General features: G+C 38.7%; 1 protein-coding gene across 1 annotated transcript; it reads left to right on the forward strand.

Moving 5' to 3' along the window:
- Positions 1 to 621: 621 nt before the first annotated feature.
- LOC130408508 (transmembrane protein 164) lies at positions 622 to 22,709 on the forward strand. The gene is made up of 6 exons (XM_056732061.1): positions 622 to 1,535; positions 12,307 to 12,356; positions 15,391 to 15,457; positions 19,996 to 20,074; positions 20,747 to 20,847; positions 21,421 to 22,709. The coding sequence occupies exons 1-6, from the start codon at positions 1,116 to 1,118 to the stop codon at positions 21,625 to 21,627; spliced, it is 924 nt and encodes a 307-aa protein (XP_056588039.1). The 5' UTR covers positions 622 to 1,115; the 3' UTR covers positions 21,628 to 22,709.
- Positions 22,710 to 23,382: the final 673 nt, after the last annotated feature.

Below are 23,382 nucleotides of genomic sequence, written 5' to 3' on the forward strand. Positions count from 1 at the left end.
AAAAAATGTAACTTCTAAATTCACCACAAGGGGTCGCATTTTAACAAGCGATCAGTTCATCTGGGAAATATGAAGCAGCAAAACACGTCAAAACACGTGTTTATAGAATTAGCAGTGTAGTGGCAGTGTGTGAGTTGCAACAATTAATAAATTCGAAAAAATGTAGTGAAACAACTTTTCTAATACTTAAGATGTTTTAATATCAATACGCGTAATCTATCTAATCTCTCATTGTTTTTTTTGCAATACTTATAATACCGACCACAGGTTCAGCTGTGTTTTCATTGTATCTATTATATTAATATGTCAAATATATATATATTTGTTTGATTTCATTTCATTCCGTTCAATTCAAGTAAAAGCGCAGTACACATTCATTTTAACTGTTCAGATCCAAGAGAAGAACGACACAAGAAACAACAGCGTAGAAAACGTTAATAATAGAACAACATTAAAATGCTCTTTTTAATTAGGATGTTTCTGTTTACTTGCTCCTCATGCAAATAAGTTTGTTCTCGAGTGGAAAACGTAAGCTCGTACATTCGAACTGCGGGCGTGGTTACCGCGTTCGACCAATAGCGTTTCAGGAAACGAGTGCACACAGATCTAAGAGGAACTGACAGCGGCGCATGCGCGTTGCGCTCCGTAGGCTTGGGGGTGCCCGCGTGAACAGGGTGGCGTTTCTATGGTGAGAAGATCTTTAATGGGCCACATGGACCCGGACACATCTCACCTTCTGTGTCTGCTCTCAGCGCGTTTATCAACGCGACGCTTTACACCTACCTGGTTATGTGTCTCACGTCTGTCGCGATAGTTTTTTACTATTTTAATGTCGTGTTTGACGCCAAACGGAGGGCTTTTGTGTAACGATCCGCTTCGGCGAAGAATAGTCCGGACGAAGAATACAAAATTCGTAAAACACCGACTGACGCCCAGTCGTGATCATGATCCGTGTGCGTTGCATCTCATAAGTGTCGTTTGAAATATAGACCCATCGCTGTTTCTTTCTCATCAAGGATCTTATTGTCGTTGTGGATCCGATGCAGCATCTCTCCGGCTGAGGTGGGCGCCTCCTGGATCATTTCATCCTTGCTCTGAATACAGATTTGAAGTTAATGTTTCGCCAAGAGGTCGGCGTCCTGTCCTTCATTCCGTCTTGTTCGTACCTTTTCCAATACGAGAAGAGGAACATGTCACGATATAACATCTGCAGTCTCCTGGACTGGATGTATGGCGGGGTGGACCCCAAGTTTGAGGGCAATGGAGGCCCCGACTGCGCAGCCTTCATCTCCCCGAAGCAGAGGATTGTTGAGAGTCTGATCATTGTGTTCATCTCTGTGCTGGAGGTGTTGCTGGCCATCAAAAAGATCCATGTCCCTAAAGATGTGGGACGCAAGGGCAGAGAAGACAGCTGGGGCAAGAACCTGTTGCTGGTGGCCCTTTGCATGACTTTTGGAGTGGAGGTCGGGTTCAAGTTCGCCACAAAGACTGTGATCTACCTCCTCAACCCATGCCATGTGGTCACAATGGTGCAAGTAAGTTTGTTTATTGTTCATTGTCTGATCAAAGGTTTTTCTGTGCTCCAGACAGTGGTGAAGATGTTGTGGCTTCTGACTGACACTGTTGGGCTCTTGGGGAAAAAAATTGGCCTTAGTCTGTTGGAAGTTGCTTAGTTTGGACATGGCATGTTGGTAAATGGACTGTTCGTGGTGTCAATGGTGCTGTGTCGTGAATGTGAGTAGGTGATTAGAAGTTGTTGTTCACACTTACCACATACCTAAGAGCGAATCCAAACTTGTTACATTATTTCAGTTGCTATTAAGTGTGCGTTGTCAGTGGTTGTCAAAACATTCAGCTTTCATCCACACTGGCACATAATATCTGTTTATTGAAAGGTTTTTGATGTACCAACCGGTGAAAGATGAGTCTTTTTGACATTTAGATGGATTATTTCAGGGACAAAGTTTTTTTTTTAAAGAAATTATTCTACATACATGGTTCAACAGTTTTTCGTTTCTATGATTCACCTATTTCCAGGCTTCTAGAAAAAATGAACGTTAATTTACACACAATAAAAAAGTTAGGCCTCAAATTTTAGCAGTGACAGGTTTCATCTGCTTAAAATGGAACAATTGCAAATTCAGTTAAATTTGTTTGTATAGCGCTTTTCACAATGTGGATTGTTCCAAAGCAGCTTAACAGGAGCAAATAAGGAAAACTGAAAAACACAGAAAGGGAAAACACAGCATTGTGCATGTTATGTTTAAACCAAGCAAGATCATTCTAATAAAGCCAACACTGCCGGCAAGCCAACACCGCAAACGATCACTTGTGGTTTCTGTTCCTTAAATTTACAAAACTTTAACAGAGACACTCGCTAAGTAATCAGAATAGGTGTAATTAGTCACTAGGCTTTTTTATTCAATGTTGTACATGTTGAATAGAGAGGGAGGATATCTATGTTATTAGTCATCAACATGTTCAGTTGAATGCTTTTTAAATTTATGAATCAGGAAGAAGCTTTCCAATATTAAGTCATGAATATGTGATGTTTATTTCATTGTGAGGCACTTTGGGCAGGAAATCTTTTGATAGCAACTGATGGATTTAAGTCGCACTGCTGCCCTTCTTAGAGCTTCCTGTTAGTTTAATGTGTTTTAATGATGGGAGTGACGAAACATCTGGGGCTGCATTTACAAAACATGTCAAAACAGAGTATTTGGGTGGAACTACATAAAACACTCATTTGAATTATTTTTTAACATTATTTTAGCATAAATATAATATGAAAGGAGAAGGGTATAAATCGGTTATGAGGTCATGATAACCCTGTTTTCTGATATCAATCCCAAAATAAGACAAAATGACACCTAAACAGCTTCGACAAATGACATTTCTTAAATCACAGCTGAAAAGCTCTCCCTATTTTTCGTTAACATTTACTCCGCAGTACTCAGTGACTTTGATTAAAAGTAACTGTGACTCGCCAGAGGAGACCTGACATTCCCGACTGAGACTGGTTTCTACCAAGGTTTTTTCTCCATTTATTTATCATTGGAGTTTGGGTTCCTCAACAGCGAGCCGTTTTTGCTTGCTCACCCAGAGACTGCTGATATTAGATATTATTTCTAAGAATGATCTTGCTTGTTCTATAACACCATGCAAATTCATTTGTCAATAGCTAAATTTATTCTGAAACTATTAAAGTTTATTAAATTAAAAGGTTGACTAACCTGAAATCGAACATGCTATCAGAAAAGAGTGACCGTTTCAGTAAAATGTGATGCTTTTCATTATATTTAAAGGGATAGTTATCCCAGAAAGGAAAATTCTGTCATCATTTACTGACTTTCAAGTTGCTCCAAAGCTGTATAAATATAACACAAAGGAAGATATATAGAAAGAATGTCCGTAATCAAACCGATCTCCTCCCCCATTGACTCCCAAAGTATTTATTTTCCCTATAGCAGTATTTGAGGGATGAGATCTGTTTGGTTACTTGCATTCTTCCAAATACATTCTTCCTAATGTTCTATTAGTCCCCAACAACATGTTCAAATGCATCAAAGGTAAAGAAAAACTGCTATTTTCTTAAAATATGCATTTTTTATCTATCCATTTCTCAAAGATCCCTAAACGATTCCTGCGAAGCTGTTCAAATTTTCCGTTTCTCTAAGCTCCTCCCTACGGCGATTCCAGTGTGCTACGATTGGCCAACTGGCCCAATTAGTTATGATTGGTCTTTCTTCTTCATACACTGCGTGTCCGAAACGAAACCCCCATTACCACAGTTCTTATCTCATGAAGGATTTTGTAAACAAAGACACCGTAAGTGTATAAAAATGGCATCAGTATTACCATGTCACAAGTACTCCATCTATCCTCATAAACCATTCAGACTATTTTGTTTCTATTGATCTTTTTCATCATTGACCCGTTGTTGTTCTCCCACAGCTATCAAAAAGTTGATCATTACTTTGATTATACAAAGAGGAGTAAGTGAGCAAGTTAGGGAGACCTTCCAAAGATAATGCACGCACCTTTACATAATAGAATTATATAGTGCTGCAGTCCGTTTTTAAAATATAAACAAGTAAACTAAATTTTGTTTGAAGGGGATCGTGACCACAGCTAAACTTTGCACATTTGACAAAATCATAATGTGAGAGATGTTAGCAAAGTGCTACTGTGACTAAACAATAAAGGTATACAGTTTGTACAACGACAACAGTCTGACGTTACATTATGAGGTAAGAGTTGGATTATTAAAACTGAAACACTGTTAGACATTGTTTACCTGGAAACCTACTGTTGTACTACATAAACAACACGGATTAGCATAGCACAATTACTTTATATTATGAGCACTCAATTCAACATGTACACATAACGTATTTATCATACTACTTAAAGACGCTTGTTGGTCCAAATAAAGTTGCTATTGACTCGTCTTTCATGCTCAAGCGGCTGGAAAAACCCGCATTGAACTCAGCAAAATTTGAGAAGCAATCGTCAGTAAAATGACAAGTACATAACACAAGGTTGGAATTGGACTGCAGTGTTATCGTGGAAAAAATTTAATTTAACCACTGATCCTTACACATCGTCATCCTCTGGCAGCGAAAACAAAGTACATTTGCGTTCAAGGCACAAAACACAGCGTCTCCTCGACATGTTGTTTACCCAATACTACCTGAAGTGCTAGTGGGCAGGTCAGAGTGTTCCTGTTTCGCGGGAAGGCGGGGATTGTGCTGATGCATTACACTCTGATGTATCGATGTTACACTCAAAAGATTCGAAAGCCCAACGATTTGTTTGGCCGGTTTCGGACTCGACTACTTACTTTGGAAGCCAATATCTTAATTTATCATGGAATCTTTTGATTAAGAATTTTGCAGATCGTTAAAATTGAAGGAATGCGAAGTTACACACTGCAATGCCGGTAATTTTATTGGATTCATGAAACCTGCTCTTTAATTTGAGAAATTTAAACCAGGATCTAGGATCGGAGCAAAAAGGTTTCTGTGACTGGCCTCATTCTTAAAGAGTAAGTAACATATTGTCCTACTTTGGTTTATGGAGTATCCAACAACAAGTTTATGTACATACAAGGCGTATAAAGACTATTATGTCATATAGGCAGTTATTCTTACCTTGCTTCATGACTGACTCTAAAATTATTTGTTCCCCGATTCATCCATCTAATCCCCTCCTATTCGTTAGCCTAGTCTGTTGTGATTGTTCAAATACATTCAGCATGTGACGCAAACTGAACGTCTATCATCATTACGAGAGTCTGCTGTGATTGGTCAAAGCGTTCATTATGTGTTGCAAATGGAATGCCTACCATCATTTCTGGATTATGGTTTGCAGGAAGTTGGATATTATATAAAGTGTATAGATCGAGATGACGGGGATTTTAGCTTATCAGTTTGAGCCGGAGTCTGACGAAGAAACACCCGAAGACTATAGTAGATAATAGATAGACGATAATAGATTGAACACTTTGTAACGAGCAAGGTGGGACGAGAGCAGTGAGGGAAGATCAGCTGTGCATTGCACCGGTCTCGCATCTCTCACGGAAGAGATCGGAAGCATAAAAGGACGAACAACAGGTGTTCTGTTATCTGTTCCGTCTAAGTGTACGATGAGAGAGGACCAGGCCTGCACTTTATGTCATGGTATATGCGGCCGTCAGACGATCGTGAGGAAGCTACCGGCATTTTACTTTCGTTTTGTGGTTTGTTTATTTCATTAAAAAGCTGGTTAAATGTTTGCCTGTCCCTGCCTCTTTCTTCCCATTCCTTGGTTGTTACACACATAAATAAGCCAAGTTCATAGCTAGAGATACAAACTGTTATACCCCAGAAATAACGGTACATGTTAACGTTAGCGTTATATGCATTAGCTAAAAACAAAGACATAAGGTACACAAATATTTCAGGAAGTTAAGACAAAAATAAATAGTCAGATTGTGATTTAGTGGAGCTAACAGGTCCAAATAAAATTGGTATTGCCCCTCTTTCAAGGATAGTCATTTAACATATCCTGCAGTGAACATGCCAAGATTATTGAAGCAATCTTAGGTGAAATGACCCTGGGCTTATACTCTTTTGGTGTAGCTTGGAAAATTAATTGTAACCATTCTTTCCTCAGAAGTTCTTCCTTTGGTAGTTTAAATAAGACTGACTTAGTTTCACAATGTAGAACACTGGTTCTAGACACGATGCATACGCATCACAAACGAGTGACAGTGTTTGGGGGAGGAGCCTGAAGGTCACAGCAGTCCCAGCAAAACGTAGGCAGACTATGTCTAGTGACGTAGATACACTGCGGTTAGAGACTCGGACTAGGATTCACGTCTCATTTATGTGATTCAGAGTTGACTCCCTTTTTTACAAGCCAATAACTTTGTTATTCGTGCAGTTTCTGACTTACAACTTGGCAGACTGCTTACTTTCAAACACCGCAACATAACAGACTATATGAAATATAACTTTTATGATATAATGTTACTTACTCTTTAAGGAGAACACTTTGCTCTTTTACACCCATAAAATAAAATACTTAAAAATGGTATATTTTAGTTTACTTTAACGCTGCCATTTCACAGTGTAGAATACCTCTATCACACCTTGACATGTCATAGCCTACACCTATAAAATACAGTACCTGGATGACCCTGTTTTATCCGTTTTAGGCGTTTCTTATCTGGAATGTGTCAACTCTCCAATCACAATCAGAGTTGTGCAATAAAAAGTTATACAAATAAACTGATTTATTTCAAGACAGAGAACCTGTTCCCAGCTCTTTGTTGTCCCCTGCTGACGTCAGTACACATTCAGAGTTAACAAAACAAACTTTCCAATATCACACATTAGGACAGGGTGTTGTCTCACGCCTGCTTGGATTCTCCTGGAGGTGAATGCAGTTTGCCTGTTGTGCACTCTTGAAGTTGCAGTTCAGTTCAGTGCAGTCAGTTTTTCAGTATTTCCCTCATAACCCTGCTGTGTTGTGCTGCGTAACATCAGGAAGCTTATCTCAACATTTATAATGAGTTTCCAGTCAAGGCTGTTTACAATTCACTCTGGATGACTTTAGCTAATATTTGCCAGCAAAGCGATAAGATTGCTGTGAGTGAGTTTGACACGTGAAGACGTCGGGTCCTCTACTGTTTGATATGTGACCGAACATCATCTCTGCATCCCACAGGAGTTTGCCACCTGGTGTGTGCAATTTTTTTATTATTAGTTCTCTTAAACGAGAGAGTAAAGTATTGCTATAAGCCAATATCATTCATCCAAATGTGTCATTATTACTTGATTGCCAAACGGAAACAACTCATGCGCTGATTTTAAACACGCATAGCTCTTCCTGCGAGGAAAAGCCCATGCAGCGCGTATCGGAAGCTCTCACTTGCACTGAAAATCCAACATTATAAACTCTCTGGCTTGAGGCAAAGCCCAAGATAAAACTCTCTCTGGCGCATCACTAGCTCTCTCGTGCGCTGAAAACTCAAAGCCTGCACATTATAAACTCTCTCTGGCACGAGGTAAAGCCTAAGCCACGCATTGCAAGCCCTTTTGCTTGAATAAAAGGTTTGCTAAATATTTTGACAAACAGCCAACTATCGCTGATAGGTCTGAGGATCGTCGACAGATGATAGTATCGTCAATCGGAACAACCCTAGCTGGGCGAAATACTGTGCGATTCTTATGCTCTCAGTTTCTCAATGACTTACGGTTAAATGCAGCCACATCCGAAAGCCAGAGGCTCAGAATATGGAAAACAGAAGAAGAACAATTCGTTCCAGGAAATGCCAGTGGTCATATTCTATCACTGTTCTTCAAACCTTTTCAGGGCTTTTCATGATAATAAAGTATATTTATAGTGATGATGTTTGACGAGTGTTGCATTTTCAAATGTACGTTATAAACGACTCGATCTCATAGTGATTTTAGACCGAGCAGTACTTCGTACTGATCAAAGAGCCGTAGTTCACGGAAGAGCTGTGCATAAAACATCGATCATTTATAATTGGTTTGAACGACTATGTATATCGCCCAGCCCTACTTTTGCCTTATAACTTTGCATGTGTGTGTGCCAAGGTACGTCCCGTTTCTTTACACAACAACATCGCCATCCACTGGCCTGGCGTGCATACTACTGCGTTTTTATCTGTTTTCCTGGATCCGTCTAAATGCAGACAGTTTTGATACACTTTCATGTGTACGTGAAACTTTTCAAAAACGCAAAGGAGAAACTCTTCTGTTTTTCACCGTTTAAACGTGGCCTTAATGATGGGCCTTCATGCTTCATACCCAAATGTAAACCGTTTATTTGCTATTAAATAGAGATTTTTTTTGGCTCCATGCAAGGTATTCCTTGATGCACTGGAGCAACCAGATGAAGATTTCCTCACCTGTCGCAGTTACTCTGTGGTTCCAGATGTGTCAATAAACAGGAGGCTTTTGAACAAGTTTTATTGTTAACTGGCAAATGTTAAGTGGTCATCTAATGTGTATTGACTAATTAAGGTTAAAAAACGCTCCGCCTCTCTGAAATGCCCTGATATTTTACAAAGCTCATCGCACTGAAAAGGGAGGTGTGTTATGATTGGCCAGGTCACTAGTGCGTAGTGATTGTTCGAATACTGCACGAAAATTTAACGTCTCTTAACATATTCGGAACATCAGGCTGCGACGGTACAATGAGATTTAAAGACTGCACACCTTACTGAGGTATACATTTGGGCGGTCTTAGTCAAATCGTGTTGTTACACAAGGCGTTTCAGGCAGGTCTGGGTTCGCATTCGCTTTTAGATAGAATACATCTTTTGTTCAGACACTTACATTTTTGCAATTTTACGTGTCTAATACATGGATGGGCAACTTATAACACACCAAAGACACAGAAAAACATGTAAAGGGCCATCTGACCCCTTTAAAGCCAGCATTGTGGGTATATGTAAAAAATGTCCAAAATAAAACAATGAAACAAATGAAAAAACACATTGAATAACATTGTTTCTGTACCACTATTACACCTGTTATGAATTGAAGTATCTTAATGTTTTTCCATCCCAGTCTCTTTTTTTACGTTGACTCAATATTTTTACATTGCTGGGCAGTATTACAATGTTAGTGAACTGTTCATTTCAATTTTAGATGAAAAGGGAAAATGATGATCATATGTGGTGAAGTGCAGTGTGTGTGTGTGTGTGTGTGTGTGTGTGTGTGTGACATACGTTTTATTACAAAGTTGCATTAACACATCGTTTAAAAAGAACATGAACATGTCTTTTACATTTTCAGAAAAAATAAGTCTGAACCATTACAGTATTTATTTTACAATAGTAGTTCATGTGTTAAAACACATAGTTATTCTAGCACAAATAATTTTATGTTAATTCGCTTTGTTCCTCATTAAGGGTTAGATGATATCATCGCACTATGCTTGTGTGTAAAAGATCAGTATGGTGCACAGCATTAACCAGCAGGTGTAGTTTATCCAGCTGTTCATGAGATAAAATCAAACACAATGGAAAATTAAATGATTAGCTCCTCAGAAACAACCAGCATAAAATTGTTTTTCATCTTACTAAAACAAGTCGTGTGTTTATTCCTTTAACTGATCCAGACACTGTTTATGAACAGTAAAGCGTGTCTGCGCGCCAGTGTGTCTGCGCGCCAGTGTGTCTGCGCGCCAGTGTGTCTGCGCGCCAGTGTGTCTGCGCGCCAGTGTGTCTGCGCGCCAGTGTGTCTGCGCGCCAGTGTGTCTGCGCGCCAGTGTGTCTGCGCGCCAGTGTGTCTGCGCGCCAGTGTGTCTGCGCCCCAGTGTGTCTGCGCGCCAGTGTGTCTGCGCGCCAGTGTGTCTGCGCGCCAGTGTGTCTGCGCGCCAGTGTGTCTGCGCGCCAGTGTGTCTGCGCGCCAGTGTGTCTGCGCGCCAGTGTGTCTGCGCGCCAGTGTGTCTGCGCGCCAGTGTGTCTGCGCGCCAGTGTGTCTGCGCCCCAGTGTGTCTGCGCGCAAGTGTGTCTGCGCGCCAGTGTGTCTGCGCGCCAGTGTGTCTGCGCGCCAGTGTGTCTGCGCGCCAGTGTGTCTGCGCGCCAGTGTGTCTGCGCGCCAGTGTGTCTGCGCGCCAGTGTGTCTGCGCGCCAGTGTGTCTGCGCGCCAGTGTGTCTGCGCGCCAGTGTGTCTGCGCGCCAGTGTGTCTGCGCGCCAGTGTGTCTGCGCGCCAGTGTGTCTGCGCGCCAGTGTGTCTGCGCGCCAGTGTGTCTGTCTATGTCTATGTGTGTAAAGTAGCTTTCCTGTAGCTCAGTGGTAAGAGCATTGCGTTAACAACGCAAGGTTCTGGGTTCGATCCCAGGGCATAGCAAATACCTATGTAAAATGTATAGGATATGCAATGTAAGTCAATTTGGATAAAAGCGTCTGCCAAATGCCTAAATGTAAAGATGTAATTGTTTGTTAATGTAGTACATGTGCATATTGTGTGTGTGGAGCGTTTGTATGTGGGTATGTCTGTCTTCTGTGTTTTCACCTTTTTCTTGTTTTAACAGGTATAACTTTAAGTGTTTTGCTTATAGTCAATATGTCTCATGTACAGCTGCTTTGTAACAATGAAAATTGTTAAGTTTAATGCTCGGATAACAAATGTTGGTTCTCGGTTAGGGAAATTATCCGAAATGAAAACCCCTGTTGGACATGTCTCATACCAGCCACATAAATGACAATAGTCTGGTTTCTATTCAAAGTTGCGAATCCGTTTCCATCCAACTAGTGAACCATCACTTCCTAATAAACTGCCACCTAATATCAGTAAGAAAAGTAAGAGAAGCCACTAAATATAATAATTTTCATATATAATAATACTTATAATAATGCTTTTGTGGTTGCCTTCTGTTCGGGAAACGCAGTCGTGAAAGTTCTAAGATGCAATTATAGAAATACTTTGACGACTTTATTCAGGCACTTAAGAATGAGCATAACAACATGTGTAGCAAGATCACTACTCTGGTTAGTCAGGTTACGCCATCTCAGTGCAGTTTCGTGACTTTGTGGGGGAATTTATTCAGCAAATGCGTTTCCATCTCCCATTATTCGCATTCACCCTTTTCTGCAAAAGTGAAAAACCACCTCAAGCGAGCATAAAAGCTTTAATTTTTAGCTTTAGTCTTTAATTTGAAATTTTGCATTTCCATCACTCGTTTCGAATGCAAACCTTCAAAATGTGTGATGGAAACCCGCTTATTGTCTCTTTAACTGCTATTGAGAAAATAGCACCTGTGGGGGGTAAGGGTTTGTACAGAATGTACAATTCATAAGTAGAGTCATATGCATGTTTGATGTCATCTTGAAGCTCATTGGTTTGGTTGTTGGATTTGAATTAATTTCCAGTAGAAGTAAATTCATCTCTTGTAAATGTTGAAGCGAAGGCAATCATCGCTGTTTTTATTGCTCTTTTCTCATATCATGAGACTTGAGGAAACGTGATATTACCTTTTCCAATTACTTTTATCATCCGAACTGTATGCTTTTTCGTGCAGTGCATGGTAAAGCAGGTCAGACACTTGCAATCGATTTTCAGAGCCATTTTCTAATACCAGATTATAGAGACTTGGGTAAGGGTTCAAAAACACTTTAGAGTCATGGATTGCACATGCAAGTAAATATACAAATCTAGGTTGTTAAAGATGCATTGTTTTATATCAATTGCACGGTTTTATTCAGCTGGGGTCCGTTCACCCCTGAGAGCAAGCGAGTGAAAGCCAGAGTCATCCTCTTACATAACATGTCAGATCCTGTTGTAGTTCACCTGACATCTGCTGACAGGATTCAGCTTCCTTCCTATATCGTAGTCCAAAGCAGTGACCCCCTAACCCCTAACAGCACATTACTGTTAAATTCATAAACTATACAAAAAAAAAAAATGTCAGTTTAATAAAAGATGTGGGCATTCCTGAAGTATGTCTCAGAAATCCAGGTGTTGAATGTAGTTTTCGAAACAACATCTGAATGGTCCAAAATGGTTTGTTTTATCTTTAATATTTTTAAGGCATGCTTTTTGATTGTTTGATTTATACATAACCACTGATAACGTGATAACAAGCGCTGTTAAGAAATTCTGGACTTGTCAAGTGCCCAGAAGTTGACAGTTATGTGATTGTGCTTCCATTTCAAAGACAACGTTAAGCCCCACGCAAGAAACAAATGTATTGCAAAGTTCATAACTAAACCAATGTATACATTTTTTGTATAGAAAACTGCCAGTTTGAGTCGTTATTAAGCTTTCTTTCTTCTTTTGCAGATCATCCTGCTCGCATGTCCACCTAGCAAAATGGCTATGATCATCTTTAGGTGAGTATTTGTGATAGCCTCTTTGTCACCTTAACCCGTGGCTCATGTGGAATATGAATCCAGAGGGACTGTAACTCTTGCGTTTGGCCTCTCGAAGCATATGAGGAATTTAGACGTGTGCTTATCACCAGATGTCTTTAAAAATAGCCTTCCGACCTGTCAGCACTTTTGTCTGTGGATGCTTAAGATAGTCATTAGTTGACGGTGTGAGAGAATCGCTCGCTTCATTCACACACTCTTACAATTCAAGTGAACGCTTTAGTCTGACAAAACGTTTGCTAAGTCTGACTAAAATGTGATCGTAAGATGAGGTGTGTTAAACCCGGAAAGTTGAAAATTGCTGTCAATCAAAGATTGTAGACTGACTTCTTGCAGAAATGTGAACCCAGTTACTGGGTAACTAAATGTGCAGAGTATCGCCGATGTGTTGATAACTAATGGCGGAAGCCTGAGGTTTGATTCAGGGAGGACGTGACTTTCATCATAATCCAATTTGCATGCGGTCTTCGGTTAGCATTGAAGGTGTTAAATGGATAGTTCAACCAAAAATTATGTAAAATACTCACCTTCGAGTTGTTCCAAATCTGTGTTCTGTATAAATGTCTTGGTTCTGAAGAACACAGAGAAAGATACTCCGAAGAATGCTTTTAACCAAATTGTTCTTGGACACCATTCACTACCATAGAAGGAAATATTACTTCATGGTTTGTTTTGTTGAAAAATAAAGAAGATATTTTGAAAAATGTAGGACAGCAAACAGTCCTGGGGCACATTTGACGATTGTTGTAATTTCTCTACTATGGTACTCAATGGTGTCCAAGAACTGTTTGGTTACAAGCATTTGACATCCAAATGTCTTTCTCTGAGTTCAACCAAACAAAGAGATGTATACAGGTTTGGAACAACTAGAGAGTGAGTTATTCACAAACAGAATTGTTATTATTTGGTGAACTGTCCCTTTAAAGCCCAGTGTTTAGGAGACTGGACAGGCAACATAAAGATTGAGGTTCATTCCTTCAAGAGTTGTTGTGTTATGCCTTTAAACAAAAACACTTGCCTTGAAGTTGCTCTATGCTATGGGCTCTGACATTAAAAATTCAATCTATGAATCGTTGGGATAGTTATGGTTCTGAAGCACTACTTTAAAGGTTGCATGTTCTGATATAGTTGTTCCCTGAGAGGTAATGAGCTTTCATTAATATAACGCCCTTGAGCAAAGCACTTAACCCCAGATGCTCTGTGTGGACAACAAACATTGTGGTGTGTGTTATGTAAATGACCATGGATAACATAAAAAGGCTCATCAAGTTGACTAACACTTCTGTACAGGGGTCATTCCTATGTTTAAGGTCGTGTGTCCACTGACGACAGCTGTGGACGTCTGACAGCGGTCACAATAACGTATAGTACTAGGATCTTGTTTTTCAGAAAGTGTTTTTATTGAATACACAATGTCTAAAAATGGTGGCTTCTGAAGCACCGGTCAGATGGACTGGACTGTTTATTCTTTCTGTGGTCGTACTGGTTAATGATGCTAACATGGTGATATCATGGTACTAGAAAGGTAGAACTATGGTACTTGTTGCTAATTTGTTTTTTTCTTCATTATATTGACGGTTCACCCAAAAATAAAACATGTTCATGCACCTGTATGTGACTTTTTCTGTGAAACACAAAAGAGTATATTTTGAGAAATGTCTCGGTGGTTTTGTGTCCATACAGTGGAAGTCAATGGGGACCAACGTTGTTTGGTTACCAACATCTTCCCAATATATTTGTGTTCTGCAGAAGATCAAAGGTTTGTAACCACATGAGGCTGAATAAATGATATTAATAATTTTCCTTTTTGGTTGAACTATCCCTTTTGTGTCAAGATTTGCCTGCGTCAGAGTAAATTTGGTCTCATGGAGGTGACTGCTTTAACAGAACAATGATAATTTTCCATTTTGACTTTTCATAAAAAGACACATGTTAGTGCTAAATTCCTCACAGGACTTTCTGAGTTCTGCGAGACATATTTTACTGGTGATGTTCCCAGATGAGAATAGACCTCAGATGACAGTCCATCAAAACGGATTGTGTGAGCTTGAATCTAGCCCATGTGTTCCCTACTTTGCCATTGGATGAATTTGTGTCCTTAGTGATCAATGTAATTAAACCGTCTTTGTTTGTTTTCTTTATATATTTTAAAGTAAAGTAGCTGAAGGGCTTAGAAACTCTACTAGGTAACAAACCAGCATTCAACTTAGCATGCGGGCGGTGGCGACTTCAGATGTCTGCAAGTTAGCGTTTCTAGTGAGTACTAATGAGGGGCCGTAACCACAGTAAAGGTCTTGTTTTTTGGGGGATACAGGGGTATTTGTCCTTCAGTCTGTTTTTCAGCCTGGTCTGTGAAAGTGTTCATGACCGGCATGATGGAACAGGCCTGAAGTGAACTCCAGAGATTCACTTGTTCATGTGGCTGATGTAGCCCCTCAGCAGATTCACGGCATCCATTTCAAGTGACATTCAGTTTACATAAATATATGTTGAATATACTGTTTACATCCAAAATATTTACGTAATAGGTTAAAAGAAATATGGGATTATAAACCATACAATACAGAAGACAGTTGGTTGCTGTTTTGTTTTCAGTGTGTGTAAAAAGACATAGAAGCATGCTAGAGGTGTGACAAGGTCAGATTCATTGGAAAGTTTGACTCATAAGGAAAAGATTTGACACATGTACGAGTCATATGGCCAACGACTATTACATCATTTCAAAGGTTGCTGCTTTTGTGTCTTGTTTTAAACTTATGAGCTGTCCTTTCATTATGAAAGATCAACCCCAATAAGCAACATTTACTCAAAATATATGATAGTATTAATATATTTTATATATTTAATAAAATATCCCTATTCCTCTGTGAAATTGATTTATGTCAGTGATCCTGGGGTGTTGTTTATAGAGGAATGTCTTTTTTAAAACTTCTTTTAACAACAAGTTGCGTTGAGTTTTCTGCCATGATTTTGACAGTTTTCTTCTGTTTTGAAGGCTTCAGGTTCACATGCTAAATGGGGCTCTTCTAGCGCTTCTCTTTCCAGTTGTCAACACCAGACTGGTGAGTGTGTGCTTAAAAGAAATCATCTTAATATGCTGAAATAATTCCTTTAAAGTATGCTAGGACAGTGTTTTCTCAGTGTGATTGACAAATCTTTCATGGACCTTCTTAAAGGGATAGTTCACCCAAAAGTAAAAATTCCGTCATCGTTTACTTACCCCCATGTTGGGTGACCATCCGTCACGCTTCGCATTGCAGAGCACAGCAATTTCAACCAATGTCCCGCATTTTCATCAGCCTGTTGGTTTTTAACTGTCACTTAAGTTTTTCCTTCCTCGTTTAAAAAAAAACCTGCATCCACACGAAAACGCAAAAACACGCTACAAAGCGCTGTCAACACCTGTCTCACATTTGGTTTGCTGGGTGCTGGTCACCCTACCCCCAGGTTGTCCCAAACCTTTATACATTTCTTTGTTCTGATGAATATAAAGAAAGATATTTGGAAGAATGTCAGTAACCAAACAGATCTCGACCCCCATTTACTGCCATATAGGGGAAATAAATACTATGATCTTTTGGTTTGGTTACTGACACTCTTCCAAATATCTATGAGACATATTGACTATAAGCAAAACAATTAAAGTTATACCTGTAAAAACAAGAGAAAAGGTGAAAACACAGAAGACAGACATACCCACATACAAACGCTCCACACACACAGACATGAGCACGTACACACACGCACAGTGAAAGCACACATTTAAGATAAAGGAGAGAGAATCACAGGTCAAAAATTAAACCGACTATAAATTCCTATATGCAATATCAATTAAGTAAAACTTTATAATTCTAAAGGAGCCCCCTCGGCTAGGCAAATAGTGCAAAACAGTTTAAAAGATAACCCAGGCTGAAAAAATAAGCCATTTATATTTAAAAGACAGGTTAGGAACAATCTGAGGTTAAATTATGACAGAATTGAAGACATTTTTGGGTGAACTATCCCTTTAAGAGAGTTTTACATTTACACATCAATAGCAAACACCCTATTGTAATTAAAAAACGTAAAAACGTAATACTTGCATAAAAAAATGTAGCTGGAATAAAGTAATATTTATATTGATCTCTTCGTTGCATGTATTAGGGGTGTAACAATACATCAATAAGGATCGATACATGGAGTAAATATATGACATATCATTGTTACGGATATAACTATTGCAAACTACTATTTATTTATGTTTTTATGCTTTCTATGAAGATGATAACATTTGTAATAATGTCCTGTATTTTATTTTTTATGTATGCTGTATATTTATATCATGTACTGGGTCTGATTTCACGTTTTTCTTGTGCGGTCGCTTTGAAAATGCAACATTGTTAAAATAAAATCTGAATTAATTAAAACGATTTTTAAGACACACTATCCACATCTTTATGTGACAGCCATATGTGCATTTCCACTTTTTGACATTGAGGTATCGCCAAATATTGTATCAAGAGAATCGAATTCGATATAGTGACAAAACTATTTACACTCCTATTAGTTATCTCCTGAAAACATATTGCTTTAAAACAAACACATCTTAAATGTTTTACTTCGCAGTTACTAAACATCAAGCTATTGAGAGGCTTCTCCTCCCTTAGCAATATGCACGACAGCAGCCGTGTAGCAGTTAGCTCTGTGCGGTACCGTTCACTTATCAGTTGTTCAGTTAGTACTGTTTAACATCAGATGTAAATGTGCAAAAGATAAAACTAACAGCAAGCATATAAAACGTTTTTTTGGTGTCTCTATTATATAACACAAAATCATAAAATGAGACATAATATGTTTAATGGAATAACACAAGTGGGGGTGTTAAAACAATAAGAACAATAACTAGAAACATCAGTATTATGTCCTAACAGCATCAGAATTTAGCTTTTGTCAGTGTGTAAATGACTAAATTACCAATGAAGCCCTCAATGAGCATAAATAACTGATGGTGTTGGTTCCTATTTTAGGTTTCACACTCTTAGCTGTAAACAGTCAGTGTGAAATTATGGGATGTTACCACACACAACAGAAAGCACTTACTAGGAAACAGTGGAGTTCTGTGTGATAAACATTCATATTAAAGTTAGTTCTGGAAGATCACTGAGAACACGATGGTTGCTTTCCTTACAACATCACAAAAAGGTCTTCAATTTGGTTTGGTTTGAAGTCACCATGAAATCAAACGGGAAAATTTGACTTGTTTTACTTGTTTACATTTATCCTTGGACACCATTATTTAAAAAAATGTTGTAATCTTTAATAAAAAAATTTAAGCTCCGCTCCAACAACAACGCATGTCATCAGCAAAAAAGAAGAAGTGGTACTATTCTAACTGTCCAAAGGCCAGGCATTTCCAGCCCTCCACCCAGGCTCAACTAACAACGAAACGATCAAAAAGAGAAGGGAAAAATAAAGCCCCATCCTACATTTTTTTTCTTTAAGAAGCCGTTTCACTCGGATACACGTCACAATAATGAAAAGAAGTCTATCGCAACTTCTGTTTTATGGTGACTTTAAACATCCTGAAATTCTAGGAACCTTTACCAACCAAAACATGTTTGATCATCAATACAGTTTTAAAACAATTCATTTGTTAGAAGAACCGACATAAGGAACAAGGAACTTTGAGTTAAATTTTATACAATGACTTTGACACTCATCATGATTATACAAATAAAGGTTTTAATATATCATTATTTTGTCAATATTTAATCCCAATTCTGTTAAAATGGCTGACAGACATACATATGAAATGTATCTGGTGACATGCATCCGATCACTCTACAAGCATACAGCAAACATCATCGACGCATAAAACAGACCAGGAAACTATATCAAAACAATAGACATTCATTACAAAGAAAATGAATCCACCAGAAACTAGATATTCAAGAGCAGAGCACACAAAGGGCATTGTTGTATTGTCACCTTGACCGTGTAAAGCTGGTGTAATGCAACTTGGCCCTTAAGCATTTACATAGTTGGGTGTGCGGTCTCACATCTATTGAACTCCACTGTACCATTTTGTATGATCCAGTTTGAGTGATGCATTACATAAACCCGTGGCTCTTTGTAGGATAATAGTTTTAAGTTCAGGCTCAATTTTTGTCTAAAACTCCTTATCCAGATTCTTTTAATTCCAAAGCACTCTCTAAGCTGGCACGTGCAGGTCATTTAATTTCAAGGCTTGTTTTGTGATTCGATCGTGTCTAACCATGCATCTATTTAGTCATTCTACAGACTTGTGGTTCTGTATAATTTAGTGTATTAGCAAGCAAAATATAACATATTTAAAGGCACAACCATCCGACACCCTATTGCAAAGTGACTGCATGTTTTATATATATATATATGAAGAGTTTGTGAGTTATTTACACACTATAATTCCTAATGTAACTGATTCGAAGGTTTCACACCAGAACCATATTTCATCTCTCTTCATTGCTGTTTGAATGCACAGGATACTTTAAGGTTCATTGTTCATCTTTATTCCATCTTTGCTCTGTCACTTCTTAACATGCTAAAATGTCTGTTTCTGTGTACTGTACCTTTCAATATGTTTCCGGTACTTTACCGCATTTCCTTCTTATCTTGTCAACATCAAAAGGTGGTTAAAACAATCTGTATAGTGTTAATGCACACACACATTTACAATACAGCTTCTCTTTTCCAAAATCGTGGATGAATACTGGAACATTGCTTTTAATGCTACTGTAATGCAATCTTTGCGCTATTAATGGGCATAGAAACCATGAAAAAGTGCCAATAAACTGACTTTTTAATACTTAGCCGAGGTGCATAAATGCATTTACACTGAAATTATCTCTGTGAAATAAAATCTAATAAATATGGTTAAAAATATGTAAGTGTAACCCTTAGTTTACTGATGATTTCTTTAAATCCCAGAAAAAAAAAAAAATACTGCAGCGTTTATTGTAAATAGTTTATCAATGTGGGTCATTCTCTTTTTTGAATGAGTGTGGCCTCATAATCTTCAGTTAAAATCTGAAAATGCACTTCCTTCCTGTAATGACTTTACATTTCAAATGACACAAGTTAGCCGGATGGGCGGAGCATCCGTTAACTCCTCCCCTTCAACTGTCAGTCTGCTGCCAGATCTATTTGAAAATGTAACGAATTGATTGGAGATACAGTATAAAAAAAGAGAAAGACGAAAGCCACGCCCATTATTTTTCTCATTAGAAATTCAATTTTACTTGGAAACGCGTCAAAATACGGACGTAGAAACGATCGCAGCTTCCGGTTCACAGGGACTTTTACATCGCGTGTCATCTGTGTTATTTATTTAGATGTACACTGATATGTCATTTGTTTTTCTGTTGTCCGCATGTATTTTGCATATCTTTCAAACTGGTTCATATTTCAGATGAACAGCGTTAAACTTGAATGCCTTCATACATTTGCAGGATTTGGGGGAAAAAAGATTTGTGAGCTTGCCCGTGCAAAAGCTGCTTACAAAGTCTTAATAGCCTACTTGTTTAGTGTGTATGTGCAATAGTTACCGGTTCTTGTTGTCTAAGCAAACTTTTGTCTTTTACAGCTGCCTTTTGAGAAGGAGATTTATTATATTCAACACTCCATGCTGTATCTTGTGCCAGTCTACCTCTTAAGAAAAGGAGGTGAGTATCTCTCAGAAGTCCTGGAGCGGTTACACTCTCTCACAGAACCACATCCACCACAATGCCTTATCGAAGACATATTTATAATCATAGTAATTGTGCCAAATAATTGTTGAAATGTTCCAGTTTAAAATCACAAAAAAATGTGTACAGCAGCTGTGTGACACATTTGGTCAAACTACAACAACAACGAGGGAAATGGCAAGTCTGTAGCGACATCTAGTGTTCACAGAGGAGTACTACAGCTCCACCTCAGCAAAAACTCCAGAAATCAGTGGCCCGATTAGCGTGTCTAGAGATTTGTGTGTAATCAAAACCGTTATTCTGTTGATAAGAAGCGATATTCGATCAGTTTTCATTATGGGTGGATGTTCCAGTCAGCTTCAACCCATAACAAGTCTCAGTAAATAAATAAATAAATATAAACGCATTGTACATTTTCATGATTGAGGAGCTTTTGTAATCTGAGTTAAAGACAGTGTAAGTAGTATTTCTGTATAACTGCAGAAAATAATTATTCTCCTTTAAAAGCATCCTGCTGAAATGGACATAGAATACAGCTTTCTTTTTTCTTATTGAATATTGAAGCATGAAACGGTCTAAATAAAGAACCTACTCATGGACCGATAGGCTGCACATGTAAAAACTGACTATATGTTTCTCTCCTGACAGGTGTGTATAAATCGGAGCCGCTGGCTGACATGTCATGGGCGCTGTTGTCCACAGGCATCCTCTTCCTTTATCATTTTGTATTCCTACAGGGTCTTGGAATGGTAGGATAATAAATGTAACACTACACCTTTGTTCAGAATAAAATCATAGCTTACTTCAGCACCACACACATTTCACATTTAGGCCCGGTTTCACAGGCACAACTTGGTTTAAGCTTAACCAGGACTATGCCTTAGTTGAATTAAGGTATTTGTCGCTTTTATAGAAATACTGGTGGACCTGAAAATGCTGCACAATGGCTTTCCAGGCATCGATAAATTTCTTGGTGTTGTTTTGAAGTTCACTTGTTGATGGCACTGTCCAATATTTGCTTGACCTATTGAGCGGGTGTTACTGAGGTGGATGGTGCGACTCAGGCTCTTAATTTTCACAGGAGCCCCCAACACCGAATTTAGCAGCTAACATCGTGTTCTCATAGTTCACACATTTCGCAGAAACAGATGGTGAAGCATGCACAAAGATGCATCAGTTATACAGCTACACAAAGATACTGAATTCTCATATCTAGTATTTCGGTCACAAAACATTTACGTTGATGTACTTGTGATGTTTGGGATCTTACTCATTATGACCTTACACTGACTAACTCAATTTCACAATTCATCTCCCACCAGGTGACAGAAGTAAATCTCAACAACATGCTGTGTCCTGCTGTCTCGGACCCCTTCTACGGGCCGTGGTACCGGGTGTGGGCGGTGGGCCACCAGACCGCCCTGACATTACTCCACGGCAAGGCTTTGACCATCCTCACGCAGCACACCGCCCCCACATGCCGGTATCTACTGGACATAGTGCGTCTACGCAACAAGAAGGTGGACTAACGTTTTTTAAATCGGACAAAACCTCTTGGTATCTGAGTAACGTTCATGTAGAATCCCATGAATACAGAACTGTTACATAACATTTTATTTGTCATTGGCAGTACCAGGTTATGTTCAAACCGTAGGTCACACTTGCAAGGAGTTCACAGTAGGACTCGAGTGACACAAACTTGTTCCGTTCGGTTTGGAATCTTTGCAAAATGAAGATTGTGTGAACACAAAACCAGAAGTAACCTTTGTCAAGTCGCTGTCTTTAGTTTCTTATCTAGCAATGAAAAGGGGCCAACCCAGTTCCTTTTACATCCGCTGTATCTCTGTCATCAGCACTGTATTTCCTGTAAGTCTCGCTTGCCGATGAATATCGCTGCCATTTTAAAAGTTGTGCATATTGTTGACGTTTTGCGGAAAACATCTGTCGTGGTACTGTATGTTTGGGAGATTTCACAGGGTATGTTTTTTCTGATACAGGTGTGTAAATAAACATGTCAAAGCCATTATATTTGGCCATGCCCACCTCACCTTTTCTATTGGCTGAAGGTGCTGCTTGATCGACTGGCCCTGCCCGGCTGATGCTGTTATCCGAGAAAAACAGCCTTTAAGTGTCATGTACATGGACTGTAGATAGCCAGTACAATAATTTTAATGCTAGTTATTTTTTCTGTCATTATTTCTTGTAATGGTTTCAACTGATCCTGTTCTCTTTGATTTATAAATGTTCCAATTGATTTTACAAACAGCCTGACTGATCAGTTTTATGCCTTTAGAGGAAAGCGTTTTATTTTTAAGACTTCTCTTTTATTTTGTGTAGAGTATCAGTTTTCGTAAATGTCATTTGTCCAGTTCCCCTCGAACACGCCATGTACTTGGTGTCAACCATCTACTGTTGCACATCAAGAAATCAGGCCCAGAAACAAGGGCATTCTCAAGAGTCGTGCTGAATGCAGTGGCCCATTGAATTATGGAATTGCTCTCATTTCAAAGTAACTCGACTAAAAGGGAATCCTGTGAGAGTTAGTCTTGATGTCATTTTGTACATGATTTTGTGAAATGTGTACTGTATTAAAAAACCTTCAAAAACTCTCCATCTTGTGTGTTAAGTAAGCATCAGATATACAACCATTAAAGCACATAACATTCAATGCTTGTTCTTTCAGATATTTTTTATTGGATAAATGATTTAAAAGGTAATAACAATAATGTTTAAAACTACATTATCATTGCAACAGCCATTGCTCACATACCCACACATATCCCATCAATATGCCACCCCTCCCCCCAACATATGTTTAACTTTTTTTGTTTATTTTGTCATTTTTGTAATTTTTTTGGAGCCATACTACCATAATTCATAATAAATGCCCATTTTGAAGTCTCATCACACTAACAGCAATTCAGTGGAGTAAGGGTCTACTTCTACAGGGGTTTGTGTGTGTTTTTTAAAGTATTTTCTTCGTTTCTATTTTTTATGGTAATTTTTCACCCATTTGTTAATTCAAAAAGGTAAAGTTTCTAAAGCTAAGAGAATTCAAACTCAAAATAGAAACAATAAAACAGTGGTGGGTGTAGGGGGCTACGCCAGGCAACCCCAGCGCCTGCACCGACTGCCGTCCTTCATCGTGGGGCACAGTCCAAACTCTCTGCTCAAAGTTCCAGAACATAGAAAACCACTAAAATAATATTAGAAACTAGGTCCAAAATGTTTTTTTTAAGAATCAACTCGATGTACAAAAACAGTCAATGTGTTTACTTGTTTTT

Source organism: Triplophysa dalaica, chromosome 19 (genome assembly GCF_015846415.1).
Source record: "Triplophysa dalaica isolate WHDGS20190420 chromosome 19, ASM1584641v1, whole genome shotgun sequence".
NCBI lineage: Eukaryota > Metazoa > Chordata > Actinopteri > Cypriniformes > Nemacheilidae > Triplophysa > Triplophysa dalaica.

What these genes read in the sequence shown, in the direction of transcription:
- LOC130408508 (XM_056732061.1), top strand. Translation starts at nt 1,116, where the DNA reads ATGTTTCGCCAAGAGGTCGGCGTCCTGTCCTTCATTCCGTCTTGTTCG. An exon ending in ATGGCTATGATCATCTTTAG is followed by an intron (nt 12,357 to 15,390) that starts GTGAGTATTTGT and finishes TCTGTTTTGAAG; the next exon opens with GCTTCAGGTTCACATGCTAA. An exon ending in CAGTTGTCAACACCAGACTG is followed by an intron (nt 15,458 to 19,995) that starts GTGAGTGTGTGC and finishes TGTCTTTTACAG; the next exon opens with CTGCCTTTTGAGAAGGAGAT.